Here is a 20,344-nt window from a genome sequence, read left to right on the forward strand (position 1 = left end):
ACAAATGGCCTAGGCTCTGGCTATCTTCCAGGCCTCTGTCTTGAGCTTCATCCTGATGCAAACATCTGCCCTGCCACCACCCATGTTTCCAGGATCCCATCCCATGTCTTAACTGAGCAGGCAATTGGGCCCTTGGTCCGATGAGCCCTAGCGTGGGGACCTCACTCCCATTTCAGGACAGTCTCCGACCCCTTTTCGCCAATCGTACCCAACACCTGTATGCGTTCCTCCTTGCTCCTCCCCAACCTATCTTTACTATGACCCCCACAGCCTCCATGTTTAGAAGCTTCTCCCCTTTCCCACAGGGAGCAGGACAGCCCTTCCCTATTTCCACGTGACTCTTAGGTATAGTTTTCCCAAGGCTGGATTTGAGGACGAATTATTGAGCAGCAACCCAGAGCTCTTCTGCTGGGAAGGGCTCCTCATACGTGCTATGATGCTACTTTTACATGCGTCCCCCCACAGGGTCTAATATCTCCCAGGACAGTGCTCGACAGTGATGCTGGAGTTCTCATGCCTGCAGTCCACATGAGCACAGTCACCTGCTTTTCCCTGCTCTCTGTTACTGCCAACAGTTCACGGGGACAGAGGATGGAGCTCCGCCTAGAATCAACAAGGAAATAACCTGCCGAAAGTTGGCATGAGAAACTGTGGGCAAAGCCAGCAACTGGAAGGGGCAGCTAAGTTTACAAAGCAGCCCTGAGGCAGGGCGGGTAATCATCAGTCCCTTTCAAGACTGCTTGCTCCAGGCCAGGACTTTGGGAGACACTAGGCAGCATTGGCCGTTACTCAGTCTGGGAGCTAGAGAGAACCACAGAGTCTGTTTGAGTCAAACAGCCACAGTACAGAACTATCCACTGCAGTGAATATTCAGAGGAGTCCTGTCTCTTCCCTTCCACTTGGGGCGCTACAGGGCATTCCACCTGTGAAAAGAAGTGAACCACCTCTGAATCAGATGATGCCCCATTCTGAATTTTAGATTCCAGAGCACGACTGGCCTCTTTAGGTGCAATAAGTTACTTATTTTTTAAAAAATAGCAAAAAAAAGGGTTATTCTCAATGAATATGTTTTTAATAATCAGTTGGTATTTAACATATTCTAATGGCCTTATTAGATCTAAAATTATATGCATATTTTGGAATCTTAATTTCAATTTATTTTAATTTAAATTTACAGCATTCCCCCTAGGTAATCTCAAACCACCACCACTCCCGTTTTGCCTTGGGAGCACGTAGCCAGAATTCAAATGAAAAGGAAAAACTCTTCCTGGTGCAAAGCCTCCCTTCTGGACTTGTAAATGTGCCCTGTTCCTTTTCATATTTATGAACTGCGCTCCTGGAGGAGAGGAAGGCAGACAATTTCAATAGCACCATTAGCATCTGAATGTGCCACTGCCTGACATTAACGCTGCTGTTTCATGTAATGAAATGAGACCCGCATGCATCAACACCGCAGATCTAGGGTCCCAAACTTCCACCCAGGCCAGCTTTCAACATTAGCAAAAGGCTCAAACCTGTTGCACTTACCCCGCGTTGTGGGGAATCTGAAAAGAAAAGGTGGCAGGGGGAGGGTGGGTGGAAGTGGTTTGGAATGCAAATCTGCCTCGCATCGGACAGCTCGTCTCCCTATAAGCGGAAAAGATGGTCGGTAACATTTTCAAAAGTGCCTATGTGATGTAGGAGCCTAAGTTCCATTGGCTATCAATGGGGGTTCAGGCTCCTAAGTCACTTAGGCACTTTTGAAAATCTTTACCTGGAAAAAACATCAAGGAAGCCAAAGCTAGTAAAGGGGTTCTTACCTCCACGGTGGATGATCAGTATGTGACAGGGTGGGGCCTCTTTGGTGCATTTGTTATGGCACTTTAGCCTAAGAGAAGAAGCAATAAAAACAAATGTGAAGGCGGATCCATCCCAGTCCCTGGGCGAACGTGAGGAGGGACTGTCACGTGGGCCAGCTGAGAACAAGGGAACCTTAATGCAGAAAGAAATTAATTTTGCAGACAGGATGGTGGTGACTCAAGCTAACTTCCAAGTTGCTTTTATTTTGTGTGGTGTTGTCTGCTCCATAGTGTGGGACAAGCACTAGGGCTTGGCAGCATCCTGCTGGCTCCACCAGATATTGCAGCTATTGCTTCAAAAGATGCATCCCCCTTTGGCAACTTTCACCCAAAGATGGGGCTTGTTTCACTGTACTAGGTCCAGTGGTGGAACTGGGGCTGCAGGTCACAGGTGGTAGAAAGGGTCTCCAGAAAGTAGCAGCAGTGGGAGGTACATCTCCTGGATACAATGGGGCACTGGCTGGGAAGAGAGGAGACAGGGCACCTAGGAGATGCTCTGGTTTAGCAAATCTCAGAGTCCACCTGCTCCGATGGGACTATGGCCAGAGTTGGAGCCACTCCCCACCCCAGGAGAGCCATCAGGAGAAGACAGCTGCAGCATAGCCACTGCTTGCTGTTGGGGAGCATCAATACTCCCCCACCCAACTCATGCAGGAGATGAAAAAAATGCATCAGTCCCATACAGGTGAATCATGCTTTTGCCTCTGAACAGGGGAGTGGGGGTGCAAAGGATACAGTACAACTCTGACGATCGGAACATCCTGGAGGAAAAGAACACATTTAGACAGCCACAGGTTTGGGAGAACTGCAATGGGATCATTTCGCCCGTCACAGAAAGACAGGCACCTGTTTAACAGCCAAAGCGTAGTTTCACAGGGCCTAAGCAACTGGGTCACCTTGTTATTACTGACACCAACATCCCACTCAGACATATAGACCTAGACAAGGTCTATTTGTCCTTCCCCCTCCCAACCAACTTGGGGCGTGGGCTGGAGGAGCTGAAAAGTGAGCGAATGGCAACACACAGTCTTTAAGCTATCCACAAATGCAGTCTCCAAAGCCAGCTCTGGGGCAGCTCCCCGGCTAGCAGGCCATGCGCTCTCTGAAGCTTCCATTCTCCGCTTTACAGAGATCCCCCGTAACACAGTAGGTTAAAGTGCTGCTGCTCACTCTCCCAGCTCCCCTTCATTAGTAACTGACTCCCAGACGCATGTATTTGGCTGGAACCATTCCCCCTGAACTGTCAAGTGAATTCTTTGGGAGGGAAGAAGCTTCTAAAGGCACTTGACTACCCAAGTTATGATGGGGGGAAATTTCAGCTGGTTAAAGTAACCACAGAATTTAGGCGGGAGGAATGTAACTCAATTAGGGCTGCCTCCTTGCTTTTGTGAAAAGTTCCACGGACTCTAGGCCACAAATGGGTAAAGCCTTGATTCTCTCACCCAAAATGGTGATCTCTTCCAATGCAGTTCTCTCCTAGTGCCATGTTAGGGGATTGGCTCATTTCCAGCTCACTGTAGCAGCAATACCTAGCCAGTCACCCACAGAGTTTCCTCCATCCTCTGGACTTTTTTCCACCATGGGCTTTTCCAAGAATGTATCTGGCCCAACCCAGCTTGCATTCTGAGATCATTAAAGAGGGGAACTAAATCTACCCTGGCAAGGAGAGCCACCCAGTATTCCAGCGGTCTCTCTGTTCTCTCACTACTGCGATCCTGCATGGAACACACAGCTGGGTGCGGCTCCATGCTGAATTGAAAGAGGTGCCCAAGCACCTTTGCGCTACTAGGAAAACCCAGCACTCTCATTACTGCTCAGAGCTGCAGAAACTGACATTTCTGACAATCTAGCCTGAGACAAAAGGGAGCAGAGACCCACACCCTGTGCGAAGAGCTCTTTGCTGTTTCCTACTGTATATTATCCAGAGCTAATGCTAGGTGGCACTTAATTAAAGCATCTGGCAGCAGAGGGGAAATAATTCGGTACCCCCCCCCCGCTCTTCCTCCCTCTGTTTTGCAATTTATTTCTGCCGCTGCAATGTTCCTTATGGCTTTATTACCAGGACATTTAACAAAAATGATTAGGCCATTTCAAGCTATGATTGTTTCATTTAATATTCTGTGCAGCCTTTATTATTTAACACAGGCGAGAATATGAGTCTACTGAGGGCTTCACCCCTGGTTCAGACAAATAGGCATAAGCAGGCTCTTATGCCTCTAAAACCTTTTCACTTGGTCCTAATTAAGAACGTAAGAGTCCCGGCCTCCCATTCTGCCCCCATGAGCCAGAGCGGAGGAGGGCTGTATAAGCGCTCGGTGCTCACGCATGGAAAGCAAAGGAAAAAATAATATTATAAAAGAAACAGGGTCAAGGGAATTAAAAAAAAAACCATAATAACAACAAGCGGCCACAAGTCAATGAGCTGGGTAATGAAAATTCAGGAGCCTCATGTGTTAGATTTCATTACACAAAGATTCCTAGAAGCGCTCAGTGCTCACGCATGGAAAGCAAAGGAAAAAATAATATTATAAAAGAAACATGGTCAAGGGAATTAAAAAAAAACCACAACAACAACAGGCGGCCACAAGTCAATGAGCTGGGTAATGAAAATTCAGGAGCCTCATGTGTTAGATTTCATTACACAAAGATTCCTAGAAGCAGAGCTAAGGATTAATTTGATATTTGAGGCTGGGGGGGGGGGTTGTGCCAGCGCTGGCTGGGTAGGCAGAAGTGAGGAACTGGAGTAGTTCATTAGTAGTTATATTTTTGTTAAAATCCACAATTAATGTGTTTTTTTTCTAAGTGCTTGTACAAGGCTGACACAGAAGCAGACACAGCCTCCCGCCTACTGCATTTCAATCCCAAGATACAGTTCTGCACTCCTCTCATTTACTCTCACTTTGCCAATGCCCCTCAAACCTCCCTGCTGTTTAAAGCAGCGGGTTCCAATCCCACCGTCCTCCCTGTTCTAACCTAGGCCCCTCCAACCTCCTTCTGCTATGTGTCCATTTCTGCCAGTGAGAAGGAGCAACGTTAGCTGCCACTGTTAATCAGAACGACACATTTCAACACAATTGCACACAAAAGTGGAGGGGTGAGAGGTTTCTCAAGATGGACAGGACAGTATTAACAGAGAATTACATTTAATTCTCAAGGGATTACCAAGGTGTACATAAAAAAAGGGAGTTACAAAAAGTACTTGGCAATGTCACTATTAGAACACTGGGATCCAGCTTTAACTATGCAAAATATCATCATGTATTGCACCAGGTTAAACCTCCCCTCCTTTTACTAACTCAATATTTTATTAACATAAAAATGTTCACCATTAAGAAGTTAGCATTGACTCAGTTACAAAGCAGTGACTTGACATATTCCCTAGCCTTAGAAAAGCAAATGATATCTCTGATATCCAGAATAACTACTGCAGGGTTACTCCAGAATCAGAACGGTGTAACAAATCAGAATCTGGCCCACTATTCTTTTAAATCCTGCTCATCTTTGTGGGCTTCGAAGAACAGCCCGTTTCCATCAAATCACGTTTTGCAATTTTTTGTTTGTTTGGATCCTCTACAGCACAATGAGCTTCTCAGATAAACACAAGTTTGTAAGATTTTTGCTGATGCCATAAAAGAGAGAAGGCAGCTCAAGGTGATGGTGCCATAAATCGAGACGCATCCAAAGTTCTGAGCTACACTGCACTCTGGGTAACACACAATTCATCTTAGTTACTCTCATCTGCGGGCACAGCTGTTTCACCTCCTGGTTCACTCGGCTGCCGAGGCGCCATGTGAGAAAGCATTACAGGATGGCGAGTGGAACACCCCAGGCAGGGGAGCAGGAAGGCTGGGAAATCCTTCAGTGTCGCCCTGCAGAAGGAAACTTGAGGGATATGGAAGAGGAGGTGGGATACCGCAGAGCAACCAACTGCGTGTAAAAGGCTTGATCCTGTGAGTTGTGCAGTCAGTGGGAGTGAAGGGCACTCACCTCCCAGGAGGCGACTGGCACCTTGCAACAGTGCCCTTGGAGTTGGGGCCTGATGTGGCTCCCAGTGAGACGGAAGGTACTTCCCTTGGCTTAAACGTCCAGTCAAAGGGCTCGGCTGGCATCACCTAAGAGCGGAGTGGATTTTCTGTACTAGGGGAAAAGGACACTACAGACAGATCAACTGGATACAGACCATAGGTCTGCCACACTGGTCAGAACCATGAGTCTCTCAGGTCTGGTTATCCCTCCTCCAGCAGTGACACACACCTGAAACTTCAGAGGAAGACAGTGCATCTCCCCAGCTGTGCAGCATGCATGTCAGGGAGAAGGGAGAGAATTCCTTCCTATTCTTCCAGGAAGTGTGCTTTACACCCCGGAGCAGGAGACTGGACTACCTCTCTCTCGGCTTGCATTGTTACACATGCTATTCCTTGGCATAAAATTACTCCTGTTATCCATTACTAATGTACTTTCAGATTCAATCAGAGCTGTACAGCAAATACAATTACTGCCAGGACTTGATTTATTGCTAGGTAACACAACAGAAGGCCAAATTTAACCAAGGGACTCCATGGGCTGAGTCTCCCGGAAAAAAAGCAGGAATGGACAGGTTATCAGGCAGATGCCGACCAGTTGCTGCCCTAGACCTTCCCCTATCTCCCCTCTGAGTTTAGGGGCACAATACATCACTGGGGTCTCTGCCACTAGAATCAAGGAACCTGAGCACATGTCTCGTCAGCCATCCTCCGACACCCCAAATTACTAGCCTTCAAAGCAATCTTTCCATAGTGCAAGGATTAAGGTTCTCTCCCAATCAGCTCTTCTCCCCCTCCCTCTTCCAAATTGATTCAATGTTACCAGAAATTTTGTAATCCATGTTTTGTGCACCCTACAAAAAAAACAAACACATGCCAGCCTGGAGAAGGTGGGAATGGTGGTTACCTCTCTGCCCTCTGGTTAAAAGGAAGGCCCCACTATTGCCAGCCCAGAGGGAAGGGATGTTTGGAAAAGCAGGGCAAGGTCAGCTCTTTCGTTGGGAGGAGGGAGAAGTTCATTCATTTGCTCCATGCCCGGCACATTAGAAAGAGGATGTGCTGGAAGAAGCAGGGTCTGTGTCTGGCTCCCTGGGAAGTGGCTTGAAGCAGAGGAGAGATCTAGGGGGTTATGTTCTCCGCCTCTCTGGAGCCTGGCTGAAGTGAGCCACATTTTAGGCTTTTGCAGTGGTTTTAGCTGAAACACGCAGCACCTTGCACCTTTCCCGGAATGATGGGCAAAGGAAGCCCTTTTGGATTTGTTTAGCCATTGAAGGGGCAGGATGTTCTTCATTATCAAATAGAAAAGCTAATGTAAAATGCACCACACAATGGGGTTTAAACAACGGCTAGGCCTACAGAATCCTGCCCTGCCCCGCATGGCAGTCTGCTACAACAGAGGCACCAGCTGGGCCCTGTGTCAGCCAGGTACTGCAGCAATCAGCTGGGGAGATCCCCGCTGGGGGGGGGCGGGAATCCTGACTTTCCAAACTGCAAAGAAAGGCAACTTTTGAGTGAGGCAGATGCAACCAGAGCAGAACTGGAGAAAGAGGGTTAGGTAGGTGCCAGGGGCGATGTAGACTGGGGTCTCAGCAATGCAAGCCAGGACCCGGCTGCTACTATACGACTAGCAGCCTCAGCCTGAATTGTGGGCCCCTCAGCGTGTTCCGTAATGCTCCAATTCCTGCACCTCTGCCTGCCTGCCACAGTCTCTTGTTGCGGAGGAAAGGTAGAGACTTAAGAGGACTCAGAGCACGCCGGGTGACTTTCCCGGGAAGCTCAAACTCTCAGAGGCTGCTTTCTGGTTTGCTTTGGTTTTTAGAATCTAGCCCATGAGGAGGTAAAACATCAAAGTGAGGAGGCGGCACCAGGAGAAGGTGATGGGAAAATCAAAAGGCTTTATGAGAACTGTTATCAGCTGATGGGGCATTTGGTGCTCAGACGGAACTGCCCTTGCTGTCTCAGATCAGCATGTAATGGACAGGTGCCTTAGCTCCTGAAAATCAATCCTCACACTTAGCCACTCTGAGCAGCAAGCTCAGGAGAGAGCTGAACGGGCTGGGGACCTGAACTAACTTCTCCCCTGACCTAGGAGCAGTGATGTTGATTTGCACGGGCAGAGCATGGGGGAATTGGTGGATGAACTCAGGACTTCAGCCATTAGGGGCGTTTTGCTTATCTCAACGTCATGGAAAGAATTTTTCCATGCAGATGAGAGGGGAGACAATGGCAGGCCTGGGGACGTCTGAGCTCCATTCAGAAAAAACACACCCAGAGCACTCAGGAGATGACAGCCCAGTCATTCCTTTTGCAACATTAAGCAACAACAAAGCCAGCTTAGAAACCGTGACGTACTTGCAGTTTTTACATTTTAATCCAAACAACATTCCTTTCCCACAGACGGTGCATGTCTGAGACATCCAATACTTGGTGGAAAATCTGCAGAGGAAAACATCAGATAAGTGTTAAGAACAAAGAAGGTTGCTGTGCCTTACCCTGGGTGGAGAAAAGCTTTATAAGCATCGCTACCCTCTATGCTTTAACCCCTCCACACAACATCAACATTTAAGTCTGTTACAGTGATCAGTCAAGCCAAAACAAAAACCAGAGCAGGGAGTTTCCCGCAGCAGCCCTGGCGCAAAGAGTAGCAGGGTAGACGTTCCCGGTTGGCCTGTATCTCTGGCTCCGAGACCTACCCCCAGGCCAGGTTTCAGAGCCCGAGTGAGAACATCTTCAGGGCTATTTTTAGTGCCGCAGTATGAGCCTCGTAAGCCCAAATCTGCAGACCCAGGTTCTGAAATTCACCCGCGCTGGTGTCTTCCTGCAGTGCAGACAGACCCTAGAGCTCGGGCCTTGCCACCCAGCTGAATGAGGGTGGAAATGGCATTTGACAGACATTGACTTCAGCAAAGGAGTAAGGAGAAGGAACTGGGAAATTTGAAGGAGATTGACAATTACAAACTAGATCCTCTCATGTTAATCTGCCCTTAGCCATAGCCACATCAGTCAATTTGTCAGTCCGTGTTAAACAGACGGTGCTCATTTTGATCTTTGTCAACCCACTAGAAGCTCATCCTAAGCACACATGGGACTTGTGCCGAGCAGCTGGGATTTAGCAGCACCCTCCCTCCAAAGGTACAGGCCAAGCAGGGTGCTCAGACGAGTGAAAGCCAGGATGACTGACAGGAACAGAGTTTACAGTTCAGGGGTCCTACCAAAATATTGTCGCGGGGGGAGGGGGGAGGACATGACACGACTGTTTCAAGTCAAACAAAATGCTTCATATAATTTTCCAGGGTTTTAACAGGTCAATAAAAATAGAATGAAAACTTTAAACAAAAAGGCTCTGCACTCAGAAGAGGCTTCAGCTCCCAGCTCATGGACTCCCTGTGTGATCAAAATAGTCCCTTCATCTGTGTGTCTCAGTCCCCATCTGTACAATGGGTAGTAAAATGCTCCCTGGCCTCGCCCCTTTACCTGGTCTAGCTGGATTGGAAGCTCTTTGGGGTGGGGAATGTCTGCCTGCCAAGGGGGTTCCGATCACTGCTGGGGTCCCACGGCATACAAATAACTCACAACGATTGGATAGGTAAAGCACATAACTGTGAGCACCCTCGAGGAGGTCTGGAAAGGAGTCGCCCTCGCTGCAGGATGGGGATGGGCAGAAGCTCCAATTTGGAAACCCCCCCCCCCCCCCGCATCCCAATCTCGAGCCACCCTAGTGCCATGTTCCTTTCCTGCAGCTGAACTGGGCTCCTGCACGTCACCCCCTGCCCGTGTGAGGCAGTTTCCATTCCTTTTTCTTGTGCTAGCTACAAAAGCAGCAAATAGCTTGTATGGAGTTTACTCCAGGGTGGCAGGCCACAGATCACGGACAATCTCTATCGACCTCAGCTTAAGCCTGATCTAAACTGCATCTCAGCTGAAATGGAAGTGGAATTTGCCCCTAGAATGCTGTGCCTACATGTTGGAAGTAGAAGGGGATCCCTCCACACCCTCTCCTCCCCTGCCCATCAGCTCTGTGCTGGAGAAAGAGAAACAATGGGGCTTATTTCTCCTGGCCTGGCCCGGGTCAGAGGTTTTAACTCAGTAAATTACACACCCCGAGAAGCAGCTCAGAAGTGTTCTGCCCTCTGCAACTAGTTTTCTCTCTGGTTTGGAGATGGAGGGAGTTGGGGTGGCCCCATTTATGCCCTTTCATGCTGGCAACTGGGAGTTTAGTGCAGTCTGAGTAATGTGGTTGAACAGATTCATCTTGAATGGGCTCCATCAAACCCCTGGCCAGCAAGCTTGCGTGCGCTAGGGCATTATGACCACCAGACAGTTTTTCCTCACCTGTGCCTTAGAGCCTGGGGACAGTGGCTCCGCTGTGATGTCACATGAGAAGTGCTGATTTGCAGGAGCGGACGATCTAGCTCCATGACATTTAGGGAGAGAGTGATGAAGCTGACAAGTTTTCCCTTTGCTTCACCATCCCCACTCCTTAATATATTGCTGGGCATTTCTGTTATGGCAGCCTGCCACTTAGTGCTGCCATGAGACTCGAGGAAGGAGCATGGAGGTCTGGCAGGTGGGCACAATTTTAGAGGAGATATGTGACAGGGTCTCTGACCAGCCTGCCCCTCTCCAAGCAGTCAGGCTGGCATGAACATATCATGGGCCTCTGTGTGCTAAAGCAAAATGTAAAACTCCCCAGCTACCTACTCAGTAAGGCTGGGAGGGGAGAGATCAGGTTTCTGACTGCAAGTTCCTGCAACGAGATTCCCATTCAGGGCTGGTGTGAAACCCCAAACAGTGCCAGCAACTTCTAGCATGAACAGCTTCTCTTCTGCATGTGAAGCAGTGATGCAAACAGATTAGATACTGTAGCTGCCTTGGCGAATCTGCTGCCAGCGTGAGAGGTTTGTCTCTCGGGCGGGCTCATGCCTTTCCCCCTTCACTCCATCTAGAATTACAATATTCTAGATGAGGAGTACTTGTGGCACCTTAGAGACTAACAAATTTATTTGGGCATATGCTTTCGTGGGCTAAACCCCACTTCATCGGATGCATGGAATGAAAAATACAGTAGGAAGACAGATATACACAGAGAACATGAAGAAATGAGTGTTGCCATACCAACTGTAACAAGACTAAATCAATTAAGGTGCACTATTATCAGCAGGAGAAAAAAAAATGTTGTAGTGATAATCAGGGTGGCCCATTTCAAACAGTTGACAAGAAGATGTGAGTAACAGTAGGGGACACTATTAAATTAGGCTTGAATAAAAAGACTGGGAGTGGATGGGTCATTAAACAAAGTAAAAATATTTCCTCATGTTAATTTCCCCCCTATTGTTACTCACACCTTCTTGTTGACTGTTTGAAATGGGCCAGCCTGATTATCAATACAAAAGTTTCTTTTCTCCTGCTGATAACAGTGCACCTTAATTGATTAGTCTTGTTACAGTTGGTATGGCAACACCCATTGTTTCATGTTCTCTGTGTATATCTATCTTCCTACTATATTTTCCACTGCATGCATCTGATGAAGTGCATTTTAGCCCACCAAACCTTATGCCCAAATAAATTTGTTAGTCTCTAAAGTGCTACAAGGACTCCTCGGTTTTTTTGCTGATATAGACCAACACGGCTACTACTCTGAAAAATATTCTAGATGGTTAGGACTTGAAGATGGATTGCTATAGGAAAGTACTCTGAATCCCTCCCCTCCCACCACATGCTTTTCAGCTACACATCTGACTTACTCTTGCTATCCCTGCGTCCTTTGGAATGGCACTACCTAGGGAGAGTTAGCTTTTCTGCTTGGTATCAATTGCTTGGGGCAGAGGCTGTCTTTCAGTATGTTTGTACAGAACCTAGCACCCTGGGCTCTCAGTCTATGATTGGGCTTCCTATGTGCTACACACGTTTTCTGGATCTCAGGTCTCAGCCTTCACAGCAGTCAGTCTTGAAGTTCGTTCATGGGTCAAAATCAAATGCAAATAAATTGCTGCGTCAGGTGTGAGGCTCTCTCTCACAGGGGCATGCTTCTGACCTGAATAATGGGAGCCAAGGGGCTGCGGAGAATAGGATAGAGTGTATTACAGAATAGAAAGGCTGTTGCCTGCCATGACAGGAACCTTGTGTTCAAGTGCGAATTCCCAGGACAGATTTGTGTGGCACTTCTCAGCGATACCGTACCTGTGTTTGATTGAGTTTCCTAGATCACGGCGGGGAATCTGTGGGGACCAGCGAGGCACTGACAGCGTATCTGCAGGGTGAGAAGACAGAACAGAAACAAACAAGGATTAATAAGGGGAAAGGCCAGATGTTACTCTCTGAACAGAGGAGCATGTAGGAGCACTACAACCAAAGAGAGAGGGGCATCAGTTACCGCAGGGATATAACGAGAGCCCTGTAAGTCTGCGGATATCTGCTTTCTATCTGTGGATAGCCGCACCCGCAGAGGTGGATATCTGCAGACCATGTTTGCAGATCAGATGTGGACACAAATTTTGTATCCGCACAGGGCTCTAATTGTAACCAGTCAGCATGAGAGAAAATCAAAAAGGAGCCTTTGCCTAGCCTTTACCGAAAGGAGATTTTCCCCAAACCAGCATAGCCCAAATCGCATTGAAGACCTGATCTGGGCGTAGGTGGGGTGCAAGCATTTCCTCAAAAGTTTAGCAATAGCTCTCAACCTTCATGCTCAGAGACTTGCAGGACAGATTGGTCACATCTGAAAGGTAAATGACATTGCATCCTACTTGGGAAAGCATGTAAGTGCATGCATTCTCAGGCACCACGGGGTGGGAGAAAACCCTGCCCCACCCCCCACACTTTTTATTGCTAGTTTTACAGGTCAGAAAGATCCAGAGTTATTTGCTTTCTATTATTTGCAGCCCACTCCTGCACTTCATTTACCCAGGTAGAACTCCTACTGATTTCATTTCCCTAGCCCCTAAGCAAATATTGCAGGGTCAGCTCCTTAACTCAGCTAAGGAAGCAGCTTCTTCTCCCCTCCCACTCACAATAATCAAACAAGATCAATACATAACTGGTTTTGTACAGGCATGAGGGGTTTAACCGAGAGAGAGAGAACGAATGAACAAACAAACGTATTTGCACCAGTTGATCACTCTTCCAAGATGCATTCAATCCAGCACACACACAGTTGCTGGTCAGCTGGGAACACAAGTCTGTTAGAGACCGTTAATGATTTCCAAACAAGAAAGGGAAAATGAAGCCTAATCAGCAACTCATAGTTTATTAATAAGGCATCACATCCTTGTGACTGTATCTCTATCTTAACAAAAAGCCAGCTGTCAACCTCTTAGAAACCAATTTATCTACTGCTCAAAGCATAGAAGATTAGGGTTAGAAGAGACCTCAGAAGGTCATCTAGTCCACTCCCTTGCTCAAAGCAGGACCAACCCCAACTAAATCATCGCAGCCAGGGCTTTGTCAAGTCGGGTCTTAAAAACCCCTAAGGATAGATATTCCACCACCTCCCTAGGTAACCTAGTCCAGTGCTTCACCACCCTCCTAGTGAATTAGTGTTTCCTAATATCCAACCTAGACCTCCCCCACCTCAACTTGAGAGCATTGCTCCTTGTTCTGTCATCTGCCACCACTGAGAATAGCCGAACTCCATCCTCTCTGGAACCCCACTTCAAGTAGTTGAAGGCTGCTATCAAATCTCCCCCACTCTTCTCTTCTGCAGATTAAATAAACCCAGTTCTCTCAGCCTATCCTCATAAATCATGTGCCCCAGCTCTCTAATCATTTTCGTTGCCCTCCACTGGGCACTCTCCAATTTGTCCACATCCCTTCTGGAGTGGGGGGCCCCAAAACTGGGTGCAGTACTCCAGATGTGGCCTCACCAGTGTTGAATAATCACTTCCCTCGATCTGCTGGCAATGCTCCTACTAATGCAGCCCAATAGGACACTGGCCTTCTTGGCAACAAGGAAACATGGCTGAATCATATCTGGCTTCTCTTCCACTCTAATCCCCGGGTCCTTTACTGCAGAAATGTGCTTAGCCAGTCAGTCCCCAGCCTGTAGCAGTGCATGGGATTCTTCCGTCCTAAGTGCAGGACTCTGCACTTGTCCTCATTGAACCTCAGATTTCTTTTGGCCCAATCCTCTAATTTGTCTCAGTCACTCTGGACTCTATCCCTAACCTCCAGCATATCTACCTTTCCCCCAGCTTTGTGTCATCCATCCATTGCTGAGGGTGCCATCCATCCAATCATCCAGATCATTAATGAAGAAGATGTTGAACAAAACTGGCCCCAGGACCAACCCCTGGGGCACCCCGCTTGATACCAGCTGCCAAATAGACATCGAGCCATTGATCACTACCCATTGAGCCTGAAGATCTAGCCAGCTTTCTATCCACTTTACAGTCCATTCATCCAGCCCATACTTCTTTAACTTGCTGGCAAGAACAGCATGATTACAAATAAAAAAGACCTTTTTTGTATTTCCCCTTCAGAGAGAGGATAGTGGGAGCCCTGCCTGTAAAGAAAATCAAACACAAGTTCCTTAGCACCTTGCTGGCTGATATGGCTGGAGTAGGTAAGTTATTGCCAAACCAGCCATCGAGTTCATAGTGTTTGTGTCATGCACTGACACAGCAAAGTGCAGACACACACACAGTTGACCCGATTAATTGCCCATCAAACCAACGGAAAGCCTTCCACTCACTTTGACAGGCTTTCAATCAGCCCCTGAAACACAAAGGGTCTCATTCTCTTCTTACTTGTCTTGGTGTAAATCAGGAGTGGTTATTCTACTGAAGTCTCTGGTGTTACACTGGACTAGTAGTGATGTCAGGAAGCGCAGAATCAGGCCCAAACCATTGACATCCTCTCTGATGCAAAAAAGTTGGGGGTGTTGGATAAACGGTTAGAATGAGCAGTGTAAAATTTCCCTCCTGGGTGGGGAAGGCTATGGAGTTGGTTATGTATCTAATCCTGCAGCTGGATCCATATGGGAAGACCCCTGCCTGCAACAAAGAAAGTCTGGTTGCAGGATCGAGACCAGAGGGACCAGACCTAGCAGACCAAGGGGCAGCGAGCCAGTGACAAACTAAGGGCCAGGCACTGCTCAGAGCTGCAGCTCCCCTGGAGCCAACAGAGTGCAATGGAGGAGGGCAAAAGGAATCCCCTGAGTTGTGGCAGGGGAGTGAGGAGAAAGTGCTTCTTGCCCGCACAGACTGAGAGAAAGACTGAGGAGTCCAGGGGGAGGAGCCGGGTGGAAGAGAATATGAAAGTGGTGGACTTCCTGGCTATTCCCTGGCAGTGCTGCACTCCTTAGAGGACACTGCAGCCAGGTGGCACTAAAACCTGTATCAAGGGCCTAGCCAGCTTTCCTGACAGCGAGAACGTGTGCTCTCCCCTCCCAGTCCCTGCACTGGCACTGAACTGATCCATAGATTTAAAGACCCAAAAGGGACTTGTAACAGATACACCTAATACAATAAGATCTCCCAAAGAAAGTGCAGGAAATGGCTGTATGTATCATTGGGGCCAGGGACTGTATGTAATTCCAGGGGGAAGTGTGACCACAGTCCTGCAGGAATTAAGAACAGTGAGGGACAATTAGGTAAATTCATTCTGGTTGTAACACCTCCAGAGAGGTACCACCACATGGAGAGGCTCTACTCGTTCAAACTGGATTCTCCAGAGACCAGCAGACAAAGAAGGAACTCTTGAAAAAAAACAGCCTGAGTTTAAACTGATTTGGGGCCTTTGTTCTGAGACAGCAGACAGGACTCTGTTCAAGGAGACTCCAAATCTTTCCTGGGAAGGGTTGGAAGGACTTTTGCCTAATGCGGCCCTATGGTAAGCTTTTAGCATGCATATAAGAAATTGGATGGTTCTTTATATGTTTTCTCTGTAATACTTTCCCCTTAAGAATGAATGTGCTTGCTTATAAGGGTTGTGAGGTAACTTATAATGGCTGGCAATTACAGTTGTGCATAGCCTTAGAAGAGAACAGACACTGGCCTGTTTAGGCAGTCTGACTTTGTGGGGATATGGCAGTGCAGGCAGGGAACCGTGCAACCTAGAAATACTCTGGTCAGGAGGGAAAAAGGTGTGGTCTCTGCACAGGCAAGATAACAAGCCTAAAGTGGGTGCCCTTGCTAGTCCACGGAGGGGAAATATAGATGCAGCTGCCTGAACTGTGAGAGGTCATCCAGTCTGACCTCCTGCATAACAGGCCACAGAACCTCCCTTGTCATTCCTGCCTCCAGCCGGATTCATTTCTGGTTGAGCTACAGCATCTCTCCGAGAAAGACATCCAGTCTGGGGAGCAGATGTCAGGCTTCCTCCGACTTCAGCTCTTGGAAATGGAGAAGGCTGAGAGCCACTCACTCTGCTCCGGCGAGTGCAATTGCAGAGGCAGGCCTGCTAATGACGAACGGTTTGAAAGACTCCCACGCACAAACGGTAACCAGTAGCGATTGTCTGCAGCCAAAAGGCGTAAGGCCAGACCACCAGACTTATCTAGGGCTGCAAGCCAGAACCCAGCTGCGATCCCAGCGGTTTATTCAGTATGCCAACCAATCCCTCACTAAACACTGCTTATTGAAAGTATGAGTACCTTGGTTTGCTTTCATATCCCATTTTAATATATCAGGATGAGGTGTATTTTAATTACAAGCTACTCCTGAAGGTTACATTTACATGCTACTTCCTGTGCAACGCTAACTTGCCACACGCTTCACTCAAGTGTGGGGGGAAACAGTCGTTACCAATAGTATTTATTAGGGATTTGGGGCATGATTCAGAGGAAGACTCCCCTGGACTTCAATGAGAATTGGACCAGGCCCTTGCCCCCCATACTTCCAGCTCACAGACCAGTATACAGCTTCTTCCAGCACAATCATTATTTAGAAGCAAACATCAAGTAATGGTGTTGATAGTTTTCAGAGTATGGGCTAGACCTGTTTCTTTGCTCTTTGTGGTTGGTCATCTAAGGGTATGTCTACACTAGAAACCTGAATCAACATATATTAGATTGAATTACAGCACCCACAGTAACTACTGCAGTGGTTCCTCCCTTGGGTTGTGGTGTGTGTCCTCAACAGGGGGCAGTGTTGGGAGCTGAGAGCTCTCCTGGCAGCTCCCTGCTGGGAGCCTGGCTGCTCCACAGGCTCCCGAGCTCCCAGCAGGCTGCCCACTGACCTTGACTCCCCATTCCCCGTCGGGAGCAGGGGGAAAGCCACCCAGGGCTTCTTGCCCCCGTTTCCTGCCCGGAGCAGGGGAAGACCCCTGGGGCTTCTTGCCCCTGGGGTGTGGGGTCCAGCTGTCCCGGCTTCTCAGCACCCCCCCCCCCCCGGACAGCCAATATTCCCATATGGGAGCCAGGGGGTGGGGCCAGGAAGCTGCCTGGGCTTCTAGCCCCAGCTGGGAGTAGGTCCAGCCTCCCAGCTCTCCAGAGGAGCAGGGGCCAGATGGGCTCTAGCTGCCTGACTTCATTGTCAATTTCACGGCTCCTGCCCATCCCTCCCTCTGGAGCACCACCTGGGCAAAGAGCTTCCCTAACCCACAGTGACCTGAATGGATGCAGGGATTTCCCTACACCCCCCCCATGGGGGTGTTTACCCCCCTCCCCGAATTTCCCCAACACCCCCCAGTTTTGTGAACTAGTTATGTGCAGTGTTGCCAATTCAGTGATTGTTTGGAAATTTGAATTGAAATTGAAACATTAATACACACTATAAAAGCATATAAAGTGAATGATAAAATGTGTATCTGAAAAAGTATAAAAGATTTGAAAAGTATGAACAGACTAGCTTCCTTACACAGCTGTTGTTGTTTTTATGAGCATGACAGTGCATTCATTTCGGTGATGTTGGCCAACCTAATAATTTCAAAAGATGATTTGTAAGCAAAGTCTAAATGAGCTCTCCCTGGCAGCTAGTGAGACGCTGGGGGGGAAAAGGCTTCAGGACCAGATTGTATTTACATTCATACCTAATCTACCTAGGTATCCAGCAAACAGAGCTGTGTTGCCCAAGAGATTGATTTGTAACTCAACCCCAGCCAAAATCTCTTTAATGTGTGTGTGTGGGGGGGGGGGTAATGAAATGTTGTTGTTCTTATTGTAGGAGTAAAGGGCAGCAGAGCTGTACTTAGCCTCTGCTGATTGAGGGCATCAAGAGAGAGGGTGGGGACAGGTGTTTTGCTTGATGGTCTACCTGAGTCACAAGTACTATTTGACCTGCCCCTCTCCACTGTTTAAAGACAGAGCTGATTAGGCTCCATAGGGAGCCTTTTGTTGTGTTAAGTGACCACTGCAGCTGAAATCACGGACAAAAAGGTCTAAGCACTCACACCTGCTGTGGGACAGTGTTTCTGTGGAAGAGACAGCCCAGTCTGCACTAGCAGTGAGGTTCCTGCACTGAGCTCAGCTGAAATCACTGAGAGCTGGTGGAACCTCAAGAGACCAACTTGCAGAGGTCACAGTGCCAGGTGGCAGCAGAAGGTGACGGAGCAGGGCCATTGGCAACATAGCAATGGAGTGAACGGTGGCACAATGAACAACAGTGGCCAGAGCAAACAGTGAACAGCTGGAGGAACAAGCAAGGCGCCTTCTTGCCCCACACCTGGGAGGTGAACTCCTGTGAAAGCACCTCTGAACTCTGAGTCTCCACTGACCAAGGACAACAGCGGTGAGTTTTAAATGAGGCTGTTAAGAATGTTGGAGACACAACACGGTTCATGTGAACAAACATGTCTGTGGCATCATACTTTCTATTTAGGCAAGAGATACCACACACTACAAACTGGAGGCCAATGTTAAGTGCATTGTCACTTGTTCATCCTGAAGTTGAACACTGTTCCGAACAAGACCAGCAAATGCTCACTGTCTTTCTGCAAGAAACTCAACTGACTGGCTAGACGCATGCGGTGCAACAGTGAAAGACTCAACAGTTGAAAAAGTGAAGAACTCTCTCACCACGTTCAAAAACTTTGCATCCATGGCTAATGAATGCCCCAGTGCAAATGGTTATCAAGACATTGTGTACGTTATCTTGAGGTCAGTGGTAGGCCAGTACATGCATTTCTAGATGTTCATGTTATAGAAGACAGATTGGCTGCATCTGTGACAACCCACATCTTAGAAGAGTTAAATGCTTGTCAATTGGACCCCAAACAGATGGCTGCTTGTGCATCTGATGGAGCTGCAAACTTCTCTGGAAGACAGGTGGAGCACAAGCTTTGCTCAGAGAAAAGTGTAACCCTAGTCTCTCCTATACACACTGCAGAGGCCATCTTCTCCAACTAGCACTGGTATGAGCTGCAGACTCTTCAAAAGACATTTAAAAAGCTATAAATGTAATGTCTTCATTATACTCTCTTTTTTTTTTCAGCAAGAGTCCAAAAAGACTGAATATCTTGGAAAATACAGAAGATACACTGGGACTGAAGTTCAAATTAGTCCAACCTGGGAAAACCCTCTGGCTTTCTCATGAGCCATCCTTAGCTGTTTTCTTAAAATTACTCCAGCCGTTATTACTGGCTTTGGAAAGCATCTACCAAGATGGGATGGATCTAAGTAGTGAGGCTGATGGATTACTTTTGCTACTACATTCAGAGAAGACTATTGCCATTCTCTCTCTTGTAAGTCTACTGTTGAAACCACTTGGGTCATGAAACAATGCCATCCAGGCATCTGCTACAACAGCAGTAGATCTTTGTCCAACAATAGAAGCTACATTTTGGATCAATCAGCGAGCTATCCATCTAAAAAGTACTGGAAGAAGCAAAGACTTCAATCCAGAAGTTGACTAATGAAGGCATTTATATTGAATCCTTAAGTGAAGAGGACAAGAAGTGTTTAAGACAACTGAAAAAGTACACAGACTTGATTCTTAAATATCTACAACAGCAACTTCTAGATTTTACTCAACCTCTATGTAGCTTTTACAGATCCTTGTCTTATAAAAGACCAACAGTTGAGTGGAGTGAGGCACTACCAGCAATGGGGCTGCCATGTGCTCAGGACAGAATAGAGAATTTGAACACAGAGTGAAATATCATCCGACGAATGAATGAAGATTTGACTTCAACTTCTTTTTTAACATCACTAGTGGCTCGACCTGATCCTTACGCTCTGTTTCCTGGGCTGAAAGAAGCAAGAATTCATCTCTTGCTACTCCCAGTCACAACAGCTACAGTTGAGCGTTCTTTTTCATCATTGACTAGAATTTTGTGTTCTGAAAGAAGTCGCCTTCTGCCTGATCATGTGAATGAACTAATGAGCATATCAATTGAAAGAATGGAAGTATCAGACACATGAGAAGCCACCAAAGATGAATGCATTGCATTCAAGAAGTTCATTTACAGAGTTGTGCAAAATTATAACAAGAAACCAACAAGGATATAGATGTAGTGCTTCATAGAAGGCTTGAGTAGCCAACTTTAATTTGTGTGATGATGATCTAATAAAATGGTCATGAAACATTTTTCAGCTTTTACTATGGTGCC

At 47.5% G+C, this 20,344-nt stretch overlaps 1 protein-coding gene across 3 annotated transcripts in view; it reads right to left on the reverse strand.

Moving 5' to 3' along the window:
* The window catches only part of KSR2 (kinase suppressor of ras 2), a 288,181-nt gene that overhangs the window by 107,200 nt on the left and 160,637 nt on the right, over positions 1–20,344 (reverse strand). For 2 of the 3 annotated variants that reach the window (XR_005289112.2, XM_038374065.2), the window contains exons 6-9: positions 12,041–12,110; positions 8,213–8,296; positions 1,800–1,867; positions 1,528–1,626 (exon numbers count right to left, since the gene is read on the reverse strand). Coding sequence is in view for 1 of the 3 variants with exons in the window: in XM_038374065.2 (XP_038229993.1) it covers positions 1,528–1,626; positions 1,800–1,867; positions 8,213–8,296; positions 12,041–12,110 (321 nt within the window). In the remaining 2 variants the exon portion in view is untranslated. The remainder of the gene's footprint in view (positions 1–1,527; positions 1,627–1,799; positions 1,868–8,212; positions 8,297–12,040; positions 12,111–20,344) is intronic. The other variant, XR_005289113.2, reaches the window with a different exon arrangement.

Source organism: Dermochelys coriacea, chromosome 15, assembly GCF_009764565.3.
Source record: "Dermochelys coriacea isolate rDerCor1 chromosome 15, rDerCor1.pri.v4, whole genome shotgun sequence".
Taxonomy (NCBI): domain Eukaryota; kingdom Metazoa; phylum Chordata; order Testudines; family Dermochelyidae; genus Dermochelys; species Dermochelys coriacea.